We start from the raw sequence: 17,575 nt of genomic DNA, 5'->3' as shown, positions 1-17,575 counted from the left end.
ATACACAGTATAGAGAAATGGGAAACGGACCTATGAAGGTCATTTACTAAAGACGAATGGGAGGCTACCCTGAACAATACCTTATCAAATCATTGGAACTGCTCTCTTAAAATATTACACCGCAGCTATCTTACTCCTTATCGACTTGCTAAAATTTACCCTAATGTGTTCCTTTTGTGCTGGAGGAACTGTGGAGAAGAAGGCAACCTTCTTCATATTTTATGGGCGTGTCCTCACACACAAAAGTTTTGGCAAGAGGTCTTTGCGCTTATTTCACAGTTGTCTGGAATGACAACCAGCCCAGCATCCCACCTTGCGCTACTCAATATCACCTTACACCTATACCCAGTGAAGTTTAGAACGATTGTAGGCCACATACTTATCGCAGCCAGAATGTCCATCACCGCCGCATGGAGGTCGGTGAGGATCCCCTCTATTCTGGAAGTGATCCATAGAGTTAACTCAAATTACATCTGCGAAAGAGCTGTGGCTCTTCATTGCCAACACACAGGAAAATTTGAGATGCAATGGTCCAGTTGGACAGAAAGGTTTATACCACAGAATATGATTATATGATTATACGGTCTTGTATCCTATGCTGTTACTTTGGTGCATCTGTGTTCTAGTCTTACTTCTCTCTATCATTTTCCTTTTCTCTTTGCTCACTCCTCCTACTTTTTCTTATTGCGTTTTTGTATGTCTATAGTTAGCACTATGTATGCAATATAAGCCACAAGGGTCTATTAGCCAGATATTTGATAACTGATATTGCAAATATTGAAGGATTTCTCTGTATATATACTTGCAGGCCTAAAGGCCATTCTATAAATGATTTGCTAGATCTATGAGCATACTAGCGCCATGGAGCTGAGACATGCCTATGTTTACTTTCTGCTTTGAATTATCTTTGTTATTGTTATTTTATCTGTGTTACGAAAAATGTATAAAAAAGATTTGAAAAGAAAAAAAGAAATAGTAATCACAGAAATAAAAAGACTTCCATTGGTAGCCTCTCTCCAAAAAATACATTGATTTATTGACCTAGAACAATGCAGATCAGGGGCTTTGATGTCACTCTGACTTTTTGATCTGCATGTTCTGGGCCATTGACTTAGAAAGCACCTATAAGACAACCAGGCAACAAGCATTATCAGAAGACCAGCATTGACAGCCTCTATATTTATTTTGGTATGTTATCTTTAATAAAACATCTCTGGACATTCCCTGTATGTTCAGGACTTTACACCCTCTAAGGCAGCCAGATAGCTGGAATGTATCTTCTGAGTGAAGAAGTATAAATGAAGTTCCAGGGGGCACACAGATTAACAAGCATGGAAAAAAAAGGTAAACATAAATATAGTCATATATATGACATTTAAAAACTTCAATCCTTTTATACCTTGCCCTGCGCCAGTAGAGGTGTTGATACACCCTGATGAGAACACTCATTGGTACCAGGAACATCATCCGCTGTTACAACAGTAGCTACTCCTGGTAGGGCGAGAGCTTCGGAAAAATCCATAGATCTAAAGTAACAGAGACCCAGACAGCATACAAAGTATTTTATAAAAAAACATGTATGAAAAAAGTGTTTTCACTTTATGAAAAAGTGAAACCACTATCTTATATTATTAGGTAGTTTATTCAGCTAAAATACAGAATTATATCAAATGGAAGAAGAGAAAAGAAGAAACATTTAATAATGTGATAACCACTAGTAATTTCATTATTGCATTTTTTTTATACAACAGCATTTAAGACACATGAGATGAGAAGATATCAAGACTTAGATTTTCTAAATATTAGGAGTCAATTTCTAATTATGTCTACTGTCATCTGACTTACATGATTTTTGCATGTGCTCTGGAGCTGGTGACAAATCTCACAAAGAGCTCTCCATCCACACATGGCATGTCATCTGTGTAAACTGCCTCTCCTGTGGCCTGCTTGATTCCGGAACGATGCACAAGGGGTCTTCCGACAGGGTCCTGGGAAGGCTGATCTTCAGGGACATTCTAGTAGAATGAATTCATGTGTCAATTTACACAATGTTGAAGCCTAACTGAACATTTGCTATTTGTTACTGTAATGCAGGCAGGCTCCAAATACAGTAATACCCTGGCTGATAGCACACAGGTAAGTCAGGCCATGGCTCCCTCACACAGGGCAACACCCTCCAATGCTCTCCAGTGGCCTAACACTCCTTCCGAACACTAGGTTTCATAAGTGGGATTTGATAAATCACATGACAAAAAAGCAGTGTCTGTATTTTGATAAACTAAATGGCTTTTGTGTATATTCAGTAGGCCATCCTGCTGTGATAAAAACATATACTGTACATTGTCAAAAGTTTTAACCAATTTTGTAGACCTGTTCAATACACAATTAGCCCAATGATTTTTATTTTAGTAGATTTTTTAATAGAGGCTCACAAACGGCTTCCTTTGACAATAAACAGCTAAATCTTAAAGGTTTTGGTATTTCAAAGGATTGCAATGTCTTTATTGCACCTGTATATTGTTGCAGAGATATTTGATATGATGAAGTATAGGTACACTTATGTAAAACCCAGATTATGCTTATGCTTTATAGAAAATGTTTTAGAATGTTCTTGCATACACAAACACACACAAGTGTACAATTTGAAGTACGGTCTTAAAGTGAAACTCTAGGAAGTTTCACTCTAGTGAAACTCTAGGAAGTCAGAAAAATACACTTTACACTAAATTGACTGTTTTGCTTGCTATAGAAATTCTGTTCAGGCAAATTTCCACACAAAAAGATAACACAAAAGAAACCTCAGCCCATCAAAACACCTACAAGTCCTTGAAACACTTTAAGATCTATACAGCAAACAACTCCTATCTCCAGTGTTTATGTATTAAATGTAAGAAAGGCAGCAAGAAAAGAAAGAGACCCAGAAGAAACATCACTAAGATTGACCTATAGCCAATTTCATACCTACAATTGAGCGATTTAGCTATACAGGACATGCTGGGTTCAGCAGCAACAGACCTGTACTCACTGGGTCCTATCCATGACTGGGATGATCAAAAGCAGAATCCCTCTCACAGTGGTCAGTACATTAAGCTCTGTTTGCGACTGATATCCATGCACAAGGTATCAATATCAGCTAAAAGATGGATTCCACACATTTTGCCCACAAGCTACAATTAGTGACACTTCTTTGTTCCCACCATTTCTTTTTCCTCTACTATTAGATTGAAGTTGTTTCTGCAATATAATTAATTAATATTTTTTTTTTTTACCTGATAGGTCTGGGTGTGTTCCACAGTTGAAGACTTCAACTGCTTTATAGCACTGATATCTGGATTACTAGGATCCTGGAAAAAAAGGTAACAATGATCTAAGTAGAGGTATCTGACAGTGAAAGTGAATCTCTTTGTGCATTCTTTATAAACCCACCAGCTGGTTCAGGGCCTGCAACACCTCCAGGTAGAACTTGAAAAAGAAGCTGATCGTCAATGTTCTCTTGTATTCCACCATCCCACCAGGAGCTGAAGGTGGCAGAGAAACCTCATCAAGAATTAGTCGGCAGGCCTCACCTAGCATACCCTCATTCCAGTGCCTAAAAAGTAAAAATGGTATTTACAGTATCTCTTACATTAGCATTATTAAGCTAGGAGATATCATCTAGCTTGAACATCATGTACTCAAACTGAACCCATTCGTGGGCCTGTTAGTTGACAGATTAGACAATTTTAGACCTATACACCAGATTCCTAAACCCTGCTAATAGTTGATATATATATTGATATATGTATGTAACACTTCATCAAATTAACTCAACTAAGTGTCCATTATGTGTAGTATGAATAGAGCTGGATGAAAAACTCGGGCACAGGATGAAGGCCACTATCCATATATGGTCACTTTGCCACCACTTCTATTGTCGACACACAATACTTGTCTGATCCAGTGGATATGAAATTGTACATGTTCAGATCTAACACGTTTAAATATTCATATGGACAACACCCCAATCCAGACACTAGCTCAGCTGGATGGCTGACAAAAATCATATGGTTATCCTTACATCTATTTTCACAGTCTGCAAGTTCAAAGCCTTATTTTGGAGTTCCCAGGGTAAAATAAATATATATTCTAGACTTTTTATTTATTCATTACAGGTATTTAAAAAGCACCAACAATTTATGCAGTGTTTTGCACACATTGTATATTCAAATAAGTTTCTACCCTCAAGTAGCTTACAATTTAACATCCCACCCTCATATGCAAATATACACATTCTTTGGCCAGTTTGAACAGGAACCAATTAATCTACCAGCATGTCCTTGTGTAGGAGAATAGAGTACCCGGAGGAAACCAATGCAAGTATAGGGAGAAAACGCAAACTTCATGCAGGTAATGTCATGATTGGGATTTTAACCAAGGACCCTAGTGCTGCAATGCAGATGTGCTAACCACTATGCCACTGTTTAGCATTTTAGTATGAAGAAACAATTATATTTTTAATATTTTTATTATTGGCTTACTTTCCAATCAGCGCTTTACTAGTAGCTTTTGCACACACTGTGCTGGCTCCAATTCCCCCGTAGAATATACAAATGTCTTTAATAATGTCTATGCCTTCTTCAAACCGAACTTTCATTCCAGCTGTGACAATGGGCAGTGCATTCTCCCTACGCTGAGCTTGTCTCAATGCCGATAAATGATCTCCCTGTGAACATGAACAAGAATCAGAATAGGATCATTTACACCATGTATTTTATTCATCATCATTGGCAATGGATAGATATAATTACTAATCTGAGCTACTTCTGTTTCACACCAATGAATGTAAGGATTAAAGGACCATAAGAGCATTAATGTCACACAAACAAAATGTTGTGCTGCAACATACTGTACCCAACTGAATTCAGCTTATTGTAGTTTTGCTGTACAGTGCTTTCTCGGTGCTGCATGCTACTTGGAGTATTGACATCCAGTGGCATCACGAAGCAGGTGCGGGGGGTGCGGCCCGTACCGGGTGACACCTACCTCACGGGGTGACACCAGACCCGCTCCACGAAAAGGTAAGTTGTAAAGCAAGCCAACGCATGGATCGGATCTGCGGATTGGGGAGCATAATGGATCGGACTCTGATCCATTATGCTCAATCCGCAGATCCGAACCATCCTGCAGGGATTGTCGGAGAGGGTGTCACCAAGTGATATCGCACCGGGTGACACCAACCCTAGGGACGCCCCTGTTGACATCTACTAAATCTACTGTAGGCTACCTAATTTATGCAATTGCATTTAAACATTGTTTATACTTATTGTAGATCACAAAGACTTGTTATATTTAAATATGGGTAATAGGCTGAAAAGGCTAAGGCTCCCTATTTAATGTAAAGCCCAACTCCAGGAAAAAAATACATTAAAATAGTGCATTGTGCATCAGTTACCTTACTCCCAAACACCCCTTCCAAAGCCATCCTGCAATGTAATGCATCAGTTATAGTTTCCTCTATGAGTAAAACTGGGGACCAGACATTTTTCCCTGCTCGTTATCTTCTTGGGCAAGGGTCCCCTTGCCACTCCCGTACGTTTTTCTGCCTCTGGAGCCTATAAGAGAGGAACTGGCCACTGGAAATGTTTGAACACCAGAAAAAAACAAAAAAGTGCTACAACCCAATTAGGAGTCCATCTCAGCAGCTTGACAGGTGCACAATCCACAGCTGCTGTACTGTGAGATACGAACAGGAAAAAAAATTTGCATGACTGCCACTGTACTAAAAACCAAGCAGGCAGTGATGTGGACATCTGAAGAAAGTAAACTGAAGAAGAAAGGAGGATCATCGTGTGACCATGGCTTCAGATAAGGCTGAACAATAACTAACTTGCCAAAAACTGCAAGCGGGCAGCTTTTTATTGCAGAAGAGACATGCTATGTTACTTTTTTAATAAAACACACTTGCCTGCATGCAATCCTTTATTGAATGAACACTGTGCTGCACAAATGCAGCTCAGCATGCATTCCCACAACACTCTGGCTATGTCGGAATGACTGACTGCTGTGCACATGCGTGGGATGATGTCATCCTGCACTGGCCAATCAAGAGTCTGAAATTCCCAGCATTGGGAAGTAACCCAGGGAGAGGATAACGGTGGGTGACAAAGGATGTAATCATCATACTGCTAGAAGGTGGAGGTTAGCATTTTCACTTTAAAGTGTTACTAAACCCACAACAGTAAACTCAGTCTGTATATGCAATAAAGCATGCTTGTTATACAAACTGTGGAACCTAAGGGGTTAATCCTCTGCATTGTGTAAAAAGGCCGTTTGATCCCGTCTTCTCTGCTCCTCCTCTTGTTCAAAATGTCCACATCTTATCTCCTGATAACCCTGATGAACCCATAGCCATTCTGCACATTCTCAGTTTAGTGTGTATTGCTAAAGAGGTTTTTTGTTTTCTTGGGAGAGTGCATGTGATCAGCACAGGGTCAATCAACACTGTCCAGACAGAGGTCAGGGGTTTTGTATCCTCTTAGAGCAGACAGAAAACTCCTCCTACAACCTTTAACTAGTGCCCTGCTGATAAAAGTCACAAGACTGCTCTAACTGCTAATGAGAAAAGGTAGTTAGCAGTTTATATTTACTAAAATAATTGCATTTCCATGTTGTGTGTACTGTGGTAGACCAGATATAGTGAATACAGAGTCCTGGGTTTAGTAACACTTGAAATAAAATGGGCTTTTGGATATTTTTTTTATAATAGAGGTTAGTTAGATGGGAAAGGGGGGGGGGAGGTGGGTTGCTTATATCTTGAAGTTGGGCTATAACTAATTTAACCTGGTGTTTGCCAAGATTTACTAAAGAATAATTATTTTTAAGCATATCGGTTAATAGCATATTTTGTCATGTATCTTTTAGAAAAAAAATTTGCTTGAGTCATGTGCCTAAAGATGACACTTTTTGTGACAGAAGCCAAAATATTAATATATATTGTGTGATAGAAATTAACATTTTAGGATATAGTATATGACAGTTTCTGACTAACAAGGTCCCTTCTAAAGGTTCCCTAAGAAACCGGTAGCACATGTATCTTTTTAGTGTTTCGACAGCAGGTAGCCTACTCACCAAACAGCAGGTTCTCACAACACAGACAGTGATAGAGCTCTGCACATAAGTCAGATCACATATACAGTATATAAAGGTATAAAGACAGCTGAGACTATTAAATGAGGTCTGGCTGCTGGGTAAGTGCTCTTAGGAATGGATGTTTTTCCCACCCAAAGCTCTACAAAGCCTCCAGGCTTCAGGATCTAGGATATAACTTAAAGAGGCACTCCAGTCTCCCCCCAAAAAATTAAAAGTAAGTAGCTACAGATACTTTAGCTGCTGACTATTAATATAAGGAAATGTACCTGTCCAGGAATCAAAAACCATCCTCACGCAAGCAGGTTCTTCAATGGGCTTCAGGTCCAAGTACCGGCATGTTAAGTAAGGGAAATTTGTTGAGAGGTGGTTGTGGTGTTGGGGGAGGCGAGTTGGCTTTTAGGGAAGGTGCAGGTGCTGTGTACATACTGAGACACTTTGGACACTCTTTGGTACCATCGATAGAGTGCCCACTGTGGGAGGTCCCTCTCATGTCAAGGGTGGGGGTTTTCACAGTCAGGAGTGGTATCAAGGTCCCCTATGCAATGTGTTTTTACTTTGTATGTTTTCCAGCAATAAAGATGTTTTTGAGGTTAGCCTATTAGGTGTGTAGTCTATTTTCTTTTTCTTTGGTTTTTCTATTTGTATGTATTAGGCAGCGTCCTACCAGATAGTTCTGGAGGCACCTCACCTTTTATTGAATTTTGATGGACTCCCTGGATTTCCTTTGCCCCTTTTTTTCCCCCCTTCTTGAAATTTGATTTACAATTTGCTGGGACAGCCATGGGCTCAAATGTGGCACCTACCTTTGCAAACATCTTTATGTAGTACTTTGAACAAGGTCTTTTATTGCCTCTGTTGTCCTCTCATGTTCTATATTACCAGTGTTATATTGATGACCTGCTCTTTTTGTGGGCTAGAACCATTCAGGACTTGATATAGAGAGTTCATGCTTTTCCACCTCTGGTATTAACTTCCTGGATTTAAATATTTACAAAGTTACCTCATATGATCAAACCACTTTGGAAACTGGTTTGTACCACAAATCCACCGACAGGAATACCCTCCTCCAAGCACAGGAATACCTTCTGTATCTCTGGTAAGGGGAATTCTCTTTGCACAAATACTTCAAAACCAAATACTTCAAACCTGATACTACAGTACCACAAATGGACAATATGATCCAGCACTTTAGGGAATGAGTCTATTTCAGGGAGTCACTCCTGAAGCATAAGCAGCAGGCTCTTACTGCAACTAATGATACTGCCCACCCAAGAGGTGAGTGTAACACACGCATTGCCCAACCCCTGCCCTTCTCACCATCTTATGACAAAGGACCAGCCAATCTCACACCACACTGTCACTTACGTAACAATGCCACTCTCAGCTGCACATAGATTTTTCAGCTTGCGGGGTCACAATCTAGGTGCCAGCAGCCTGAGAGTGATTGTCACTGGCTTAAGTTAATTAACCACTTGCCTACATGGCACTTTCACCCCCTTCCTGCCCAGGCCAATTTTAAGCTTTCAGCGCTATCGCACTTTGAATGACAGTTGCATGGTCATGCAACACTGTACCCAAATGCAATTTTTATAATTTAACTCTTTAAGCTACCACCACCACCTTTTGATTGAGAAGGCAGAAGCTAATAATCTTAGCAATAACAAATATGAAAAATAAATGTCTGTACACACACTGTCACCTCAGACAGGTATATTCAGAGATGTAATATTAAATAATAATTGTGCGCTACCACTAATTGTAACTCCTTAACCGAACAATATACAAATGTAAAGTGCTAAAGCTGCTGCGATCATGTGTGTTCATCACATTCAAAGCAATAAAACAAATATAATGCAAGTGTTGCACTGCTCAAATAAAATTATTTAAACCATCTTAACCCATCATAAAAATATAAAGTGAAATCAAAATGATATATTCATGTGAACAAAGTAATAAGCTGATATCTGTAAAGTACACTAAAAAAATCCCAGCGCCAATCAAAGAAAGTATACAATTATGCAGCTGTGCACCAGTGAAAACCACCAATAATAAATAACACAAAAAACAGCACAAAAATTAAATAAATAAAAATAATCACAAATAAATAAATGTCCGTGCAAAAATATATATATAATATTTCAAACATAAGTCCTTATTTTCCCAAAAGGATTTTCAAAACAATGTTCCAAAATGTGCTTCCACCTAATCACCACGTGAAAAATAATATTGACCAGCTTTCCACCTCAAAAATGGCTGCTTGAACCGCAAAAGTCGGCGTGCGTTCCAAATACCGGAAGTGACGTAGGCCAAGAAGACGGCAGACCGGAAGTGCGTTGACGCGTTTCGCCCCACCCACAGGGCGTTTTCAAGACCCTTTGCGGCTCAAGCAGCCATTTTTGAGGTGGAAAGCTGGTCATCCTCTACAGTGATCCTTAAAGCGTGAGATCCCTATATTTACAATTTGGAAACTTGTTCCTTTGAAGCCTTTGAGGCTATTAAACAAGGCCTGTTATTTTATTGAAACATGCGAGTGTCCTTATTCTATGGATTTATATGGTATTGAGTGGCAGTATTACACTATGTAGCCTTTCTTTCCTTGCACATTATTGAGGATTCCATGGAGAAGTAGAGTGGAGTCGATTGCTGTATCTAAGCAGGGTGAAGGCGATTTGAGTTCCTCCTGAGGGGCTATAGGATCCCTTATATCCTATGAGGCTTATTACTCACCTCCATCTGGTGAGTGCGGTCAATATTATTTTTCACGTGGTGATTAGGTGGAAGCACATTTTGGAACATTGTTTTGAAAATCCTTTTGGGAAAATAAGGACTTATGTTTGAAATATTATATATATATTTTTGCACGGACATTTATTTATTTGTGATTATTTTTATTTATTGAATTTTTGCGCTGTTTTTTGTGTTAAATATCTGTAAAGTCTCTTTAGCATTTAATGTGATCCATAATATCTCTTCCACTCCAATATAAATCGTCACAGACTATCCTACTGGTGAGTGATCCCACTGCCCCAGTGCTGTAAATGTTTATAAAGCAATGTGCACCACTGCAAATGTGATTTCAAGGTGGACCCTCACCTTCAAATATTGACATAAATGCTATAATAGGTCACACAGCATGTTTCCCCTTCATATGGGGGTTACTATAATCCTCATACAGCACGTTTCCCCTACAGATGGGGCTACTATAATCCTCTCACTGGTGCTGGTTTTCCTCTTGCAGCCAACAAAAATGCCTCCACTGTACCCACCGCATGAGCTCTGTGGATCGAATTTACAACCACATAAAGGGCCACCATAGTGTTGTAGTTAAAACCACAAATAGTATTTATTAAAATTATTGCACTCACATTTAAAAGAAGTAATTTGCATGGCAAACAATGATAAGCGGCTTGGACCACAAACACACAGCGTCCCGCCGCACTTCAGGTTCTCCAAATCTCGCATGACCTGGCTCCTCCCAATGCGTATGGTCACGGACACGTGACTTCATCAGGGGTAGCTAGGTGAGATGCGCAAGTTGTATATATGTCTCATTGCTCAATACTATCTCTTGTTATGATTACCAGCTGTTAGTTAATGCACTGCCATTTAGAGGATTGTAACCAAAGTACAGGTTGAATGATATTGGATAACTACAGCCAATGATAAAAATTCCAATATTAAGGGACCAATTTGAGGAAATTTTGAACATAAGATAAAGATACTATCTTCATCACACTTACAGTCGATATCATGTGGCTCAGAATAAATATGTTGCATGCAAAACACAATTACGCCCAATTAAAAACAATGAATAGATAAATAAATACATAAAATGTTTAAATACATAATCTATAAAGTATAAGATTAAAATGATAAGGTGACATCTAATAAGTATAAATAAATCTTTAAAAGAGGGGGGAGATAAAGTGTTCATGTACTAAAAAACTGTATATGGGAAAAATTATATATCAATGTATCAATGACTTCAAAGACCCCTAAACTAATACCTATCATTATTATACCTCCATAATCCTATTAACTATTATAATACTTATGCCGTGCCAGTCATTCAGAGCACTGTGCCATGGCCCATGACTCACGTGCGCATGTGCGAGAGTGACATCATCGCCAACCAGTCAGGAGGCCAGAGCTCGCGAACTCAGAAGGAAGACCGGGTGAAGATGGAAGCCTTTACAGCGGTGACAGCGAGCCACTGGAGGGCTTTGTTTTAAGGTAAGTTTTACATAATATGGTAGCATGCGATGCATACTAGCACATTGTGCCATTGCCTTGCAGGGATGGGTTTTTTTTTTTAATGCGGTTTACTACCGCTTTAAGATTCTAGAGAGTGAGGACAGTTGGTGAAACCGGCTGCAGTGTGTACATCGTGGATGTACCTGGATCATGGGATATGTGAGTGGCTGTTTTCTAAAGGTCAGCAGCTACAGTTTTTGTAGCTGCTGACTTTTGTTTATTTTTTTTAGATTTGACTGGAGCTCTGCTTTAAGCCCTAATTTATTTTGGGTGATAATCCTGACTAGGCAGCCTTTTTCTTGTCTCTGGCACTTGCCAACTATAGTGCCAGAGTTCAGCTTTAAGTAAGCAACAATGATTTATTTTTCACCAGTCTAAATACAGAAAACCATTATTTGATTATCGGCACTTTATCATCATAATTGATTTTTGAACTACTTCATAAAATATACTGAACTTCTGCAATAATCTGTAAGAATACTAAAAGGTTTATTTAACATACCTTCTTTGAGTATGGTATATGTACAGATATCAAGACTTCTTCAGCTTTAAAAAAGGAACATCCAGATGCAGAAAAAAAGGAATCATCCAAAGACACTTGTCTGGTACCATCTGGTAGGAAGCAAAAAAGTCAATGAAAGCTTTCTCTTCAAAAATATTGGATATTACCTCCTATACATATATTACCATACAGAAGGTCAGTAATAACCAGGTTTACTGTAATGGTGGAGGGTTTCAGGTTTTGCATTAGAAACTGCAGATAACTGTAGACCATCCTTCTTCAACCATTGTACCGTGAAACCCTAGGGTTCCTCCTAATGCTGGCCATAGGTGTATCGATTCCCGGTCAATTTAACAGGGACTGCGCAAGATTTGATCTATCTATGGGCAGTCTGATTGTGCCCAAGTTGATTCATTGATCGATTTGTTTACAACCAGCATGTTAGATATTTAGCATGAGATTTTGGCAGCAGTTATAGCTGCTAGCAGTAATCACACTGTGTCCTCCCAAGGGCAGCTCCCAGAGGCCCCCCACCAGAACACAATAGCTCCATGGGAGGCATTACCCCATCAACACTGACTGTGTTGACGAGGGAATCCAGTGATTTTCTTTCCTGCTACTGGTTTCAGATAAGAAAATTGCATAATCTATGTCATGCCTTAGGTAGCTAGGTGTTCTTTGAGCAGTGAGCAATTGCGAATTGATGTCCTTCCTACACTGACCAAAAATTCATGAGGGCACCTCTACTTGACTACCAATGTTAAGGTACGCAGAAAATTTATATTGTCTGCATTTCTTTTCTGTTACTATTATTATTTCAAGATTACTACTAATTACTACTAAAATGTTGTTGTAAAGAGCAGGTCCATTGTGTCAATTATGCTAGGCATGCTATATTATTATTCCCATATTTAAATCACTGTACAACTTTGTACAACTGCAAACTGTAGATATGATTGACTTTAAGTGGAACTGCACTGCATCTGAGCACCACAAACCAAAAATACAATTTAATTCATAGTTAATATTCAAAGCAAACTCATCCATCCATCAATGTCTCCATGCTTTATTTTTCTGAGAATTAATTTTGAACCCCCTGTGACGGGAGTGACTTTTGGGGGTGGGGGGACCTCTGTATCATCTCCCCAAATCATTATGTTTAACCCACCCTGTGCCTGTTAAGGGTTACAGGGTGTGTATGTGAATGTCCCAGTATTGTGTATAGTGTGTGTTCCTTTGTCTATTACCATGTGCTACCCCCCATTGTGCTGTGTCTCCCTGTCCAGTGAACGATTATGGGATGTACTGTTTGTGTATTGGTGTGGGGGTTGGTCAATGTCCTTTGCCACATGGTTGCATCCCATTGTTCTGTGTCTGGTTGGATGGGGAGGGGTGATGAGGTGTTTCCTGCCTATACTGTAGCCCTTCCCACTGATAGGGTGGGCTGATGATGTATTTCCTGTCCCTGGTTGTCTTTCCCCGCCCTCTGTATAAAACATGTTTTGTGTACAATAAAGTTAGTTGACTTCCTGTTTTAGTAGGAGCTGGGTGTTGTCTTTTTTTTCCTGAGGGATTTCGAAGGTGTGGTCCGTGGATGGTGTTCGGACAGGGGAAGTTGTGCTATAACGGAAAAACTCAGTGCGGTCTGGGTTCCGGTTCCGTTACATTGGTCGCAGAGGTGGGATTGTGCTTCCAACCTGTAAACACATCCAAACCATCACCGGGATCCAAGAGCAGGAGAGGAGAGACAGATACCACTCGCAGCTATGGAAACTGAGGTCTTATGGCGGATGCAGCAAGTGCTGGCTTATTTAGATGACCCGGTTTCTACATGGGATGAGCTTGGATGGAGAAACGCGTCTGTCCAACAACTGGATGAGGGTATGGAAGATGGAGCAGTTGGCTCATCCCTCCAAGTACAGATCCCAGAATGCATGGATCTAATTGATTTTTCAATGGAGGACGTTGTGGGTGATGAGTCACTTGCCAAAGTGCTGGCACTGGACTCAAGGGCCACCAGCCCGTGCCCTGGACATTTAGCCATTCCAGAGACTGGGGATTGTACTGACTTTTTTTCTGAGGAGGAACCAGCCGGGGAGCTGCCAGCTGAAGCGCTGACAACTGGACAGAGGGCCCAGGACCTCTGCCCCACACCTGTGGTAGTTTCAGAGGCCCAGGGTGAGAAGGGAGAGGAGGTTGTTGTCCTCCCTCCCCCACAGTCAGCCAAAGTGGAGGAAACTCTTTTCCCTCCCAAGCCAGGATCTGTGCACCAGGGGGACAGTGACAGAGGAATTCCATCCCAGCAGCAGATCCACAGTCTGGGAGGGGAGGAAGCCGGCCTCCCTCCCCTACAGTTAGCCGGAGCAGATGTGGGGTCCCCAGCAGAAGTTCTGGCAACAGGGCAGAGCGCCGCTGGCCTCTGCCTAGCAACTACAGCCACCACCTGGATACCCCAGGGATGCTGGGCAGTCGGCCCAGATCCCCCACAGAAGGATGAAGGCGGCCCAGCCACCCTGTCTTCTCCCCAGCGGCTGAGAGGATTCCCGGGAGAAGGACTAGTCCGTACTTCTCCGCAGCGGCGGGTATGTTCTACGGGAGAGGCAGAGGTTGGCTGGGTGAGTAACGCTTGGTGTGGGACAATTTGCATGGGGTACTGTGAGGGTGCTGGCATTGAGAGACTGGAGGTGCAGAGTAACTTCAGAGTACATCCGTCTGGGATCTACTCCTGCGTTACTCTCCTGCCGAAAGGGGAGATATGTGACGGGAGTGACTTTTGGGGGTGGGGGGACCTCTGTATCATCTCCCCAAATCATTATGTTTAACCCACCCTGTGCCTGTTAAGGGTTACAGGGTGTGTATGTGAATGTCCCAGTATTGTGTATAGTGTGTGTTCCTTTGTCTATTACCATGTGCTACCCCCCATTGTGCTGTGTCTCCCTGTCCAGTGAACTATTATGGGATGTACTGTTTGTGTATTGGTGTGGGGGTTGGTCAATGTCCTTTGCCACATGGTTGCATCCCATTGTTCTGTGTCTGGTTGGATGGGGAGGGGTGATGAGGTGTTTCCTGCCTATACTGTAGCCCTTCCCACTGATAGGGTGGGCTGATGATGTATTTCCTGTCCCTGGTTGTCTTTCCCCGCCCTCTGTATAAAACATGTTTTGTGTACAATAAAGTTAGTTGACTTCCTGTTTTAGTAGGAGCTGGGTGTTGTCTTTTTTTTCCTGAGGGATTTCGAAGGTGTGGTCCGTGGACGGTGTTCGGACAGGGGAAGTTGTGCTATAACGGAAAAACTCAGTGCGGTCTGGGTTCCGGTTCCGTTACACCCCCCCCCCGGTAATTCTGGCAGTGGCCATCTTGAGTAAGGGCAGATGATTAATGAATTACTTCATGGAATCCATATTTTCTTAGCTCAGGCATTGGCTGAGCCGAGAACCCTCCCTCCCCTCCTGAAGGCTTCTGGGGTGTGACATCTGTTTCCTAGGCATGGAAACCAGGAAGTAACTGAAGAAATGTAAACCACAGTTTAAAATGTGTAAATATGATATGCAGTACTTCCCTATCTATTTACTAATGCTAACAGCATAAGGATTAAAAATAGTCATTGTTGATTGGGAGAGTGAAGTTCCACTTTAACTAGAATTCTCACAAATATTTAAAGGGTTTCCTGTGGTAAAAAAAGATTTAGAAAGGCTTCTGTAGACAAATGCATCTTCTGTTCAGAAAAAAATTATTATTTTTTGAGTAAGGAAGGGTTAAAAAGGGCTAAAAATCCTTCTAGATTTTTGTTGCTACCTGTGACTCTTTGAGAGAGATCTCACCACTACAAGAAAAGAGAACGGGGGTCACTGAGACAGGGGATACAGCCATTTTCCCCATTCTGCTTAGAAAACTACTGTGACTAAATGTGGGGGGAAATCCCCTTAATGGGGACCTAACAAGTAACAAAAATCTGCCAAAAGTGATAACTCTTTCACACTTTTCCCAAAACAAAGGAGGTTCAGTTGAACGTGGGCTTTAAAGCTGAATTCCAGATAATTTGTTTGGAAGCGAATCCTACAGTGATCCTTACTGTTTTCCAGATCCCGCACCCATCGTCTGCCCTGCTGCATAATGAACAGAAGGGGATTGCTCAGCAGAGAACGCCCTGTAGTTTTCTTAATAAATACAAGGCGTTCTCTGATTGGACAAGGTGTAGAAACTGGGCAGTGACATCACTATTCCCTTTTAGAATTCAACTTGAATATCAGAACACGATAATTAGATAGATTTTAATGCTATTTCACTTTACAGGTCTTGGCTTCCTGAATTTAATATTAAACTCATCATTGCTTTTTTTCTAGTTGTATTTGCTCATTTATCAAAATCTTTTTCCTTTAAGTGATGCTCTTGTTTACTGCTTCTCCATACTTCGTCAGTGTAATCCACAAAGATAAATGCTTGCCTTTAGTCCCTACCCTGAGGTCTTCACTGTATGGTACTTTGGCTGGGTGAAATAGTCCCACAGGTGAGTGCCTGAATTATTGGACTGGATTGCTGTGTATAATCAGGGCAACAGTACGTGTATTTACTGACTGAAATAGTGCATGCACTGATTTACTGGGGTGTTGTTTATTCTAAAGGATTGAGACATGATATTTAAAGCGTTACTAAACCCAGGACCCTGCATTCACTATATCTGGTCTCCTACAGTACACAGAACATGGAAGTGCAATTATTTTAGTAAATATAAATTGCTAAATACCTTTCCTCATCAGCAGCATATAGTAGTCTTATGACTTCTATCAGTGTTCAGCAGGGCACTGGTTAAAGCTTGTAGGAATATTCTTTCTGCTCTAGGAGGATGAAAAACCCCTGACCTCTCTCTGGACAGTGCTGATTGGCCCTGTGCGGATCAAATGCACTCTCCCAAGAAAAAAAATTATCTGGCAATGCACACCAACCTGAGAATGGGCAGAATGGCTACGGTTCAGTCTGTCTTATTAGGAGATAAGACGTGGACATTTGAACAAGAGGGGGAGCAGAGAAGTCAGGATCAAACGGCCTTTTTACACAATGCAGAGGATTATCCCCTTAGGTTCCACAGTGAGTATAACAAGCATACTTTACTGCATATACAGACTGATTTTACAGTTGTGGGTTTAGTAACACTTTAATGTAAATACAGATAAAGCAGGAAATTGTATTGAAAATTCTGCATCATTTTATTATTCTCCTCAGTTGGCATCTCTTAATACAGTCAGAAGAGAGGTCTAATAATCCCCATTGCAGACCCAACTATACAACACTACCTTCTCATGCACCATGGTTTAGTCAGAAAATATGCCCATTCCCTGCCTTATTCCTAATGCATTAGTTGTGACTGTCCTATTCACTGTCAGGGCTGCCAATAGTCTAACTAGCACATCCTGAAAATATTTACATATACTGTATATTCAATAGATTCATATATATATATTAAATAGATTTTTGGTAACAACTATTTTATTTTGGAATATCAGAATTAAATACCATCATGTTTAGTTCCAGTACCTGTTGAGGCTAAATTGAGGATGCAGCCTCCTGCTGCAAGAACTGGGTTCAGATCAGAGGTTGTAGCGCGGCTAATGATGTTTCCCCCTAAAGACTGGAAGAGATTGAAGTGTATAATTAATGACAGAGCTTGTAGTGACTGGTGTCTTATATATAAAG

General features: G+C 40.8%; 1 protein-coding gene across 2 annotated transcripts in view; it reads right to left on the bottom strand.

Annotated features, from left to right (window-relative positions):
* The window catches only part of LOC149473717 (aldehyde oxidase-like), a 202,286-nt gene that overhangs the window by 66,573 nt on the left and 118,138 nt on the right, over positions 1 to 17,575 (bottom strand). For both annotated transcript variants that reach the window (XM_089670160.1, XM_089670170.1), the window contains exons 12-18: positions 17,417 to 17,510; positions 11,885 to 11,994; positions 4,518 to 4,702; positions 3,427 to 3,589; positions 3,270 to 3,344; positions 1,846 to 2,015; positions 1,400 to 1,526 (exon numbers count right to left, since the gene is read on the bottom strand). In XM_089670160.1, the coding sequence (XP_089526286.1) occupies positions 1,400 to 1,526; positions 1,846 to 2,015; positions 3,270 to 3,344; positions 3,427 to 3,589; positions 4,518 to 4,702; positions 11,885 to 11,994; positions 17,417 to 17,510 (924 nt within the window). The remainder of the gene's footprint in view (positions 1 to 1,399; positions 1,527 to 1,845; positions 2,016 to 3,269; positions 3,345 to 3,426; positions 3,590 to 4,517; positions 4,703 to 11,884; positions 11,995 to 17,416; positions 17,511 to 17,575) is intronic.

Source organism: Staurois parvus, unplaced genomic scaffold (genome assembly GCF_062004578.1).
Source record: "Staurois parvus isolate SC_StPar_1 unplaced genomic scaffold, SC_StPar_1.0 ptg000011l, whole genome shotgun sequence".
NCBI classification, from domain to species: domain Eukaryota; kingdom Metazoa; phylum Chordata; class Amphibia; order Anura; family Ranidae; genus Staurois; species Staurois parvus.
The sequence above is the reverse complement of the archived record's forward strand: the minus strand, read 5'-3'. Positions and strand labels throughout refer to the sequence as shown.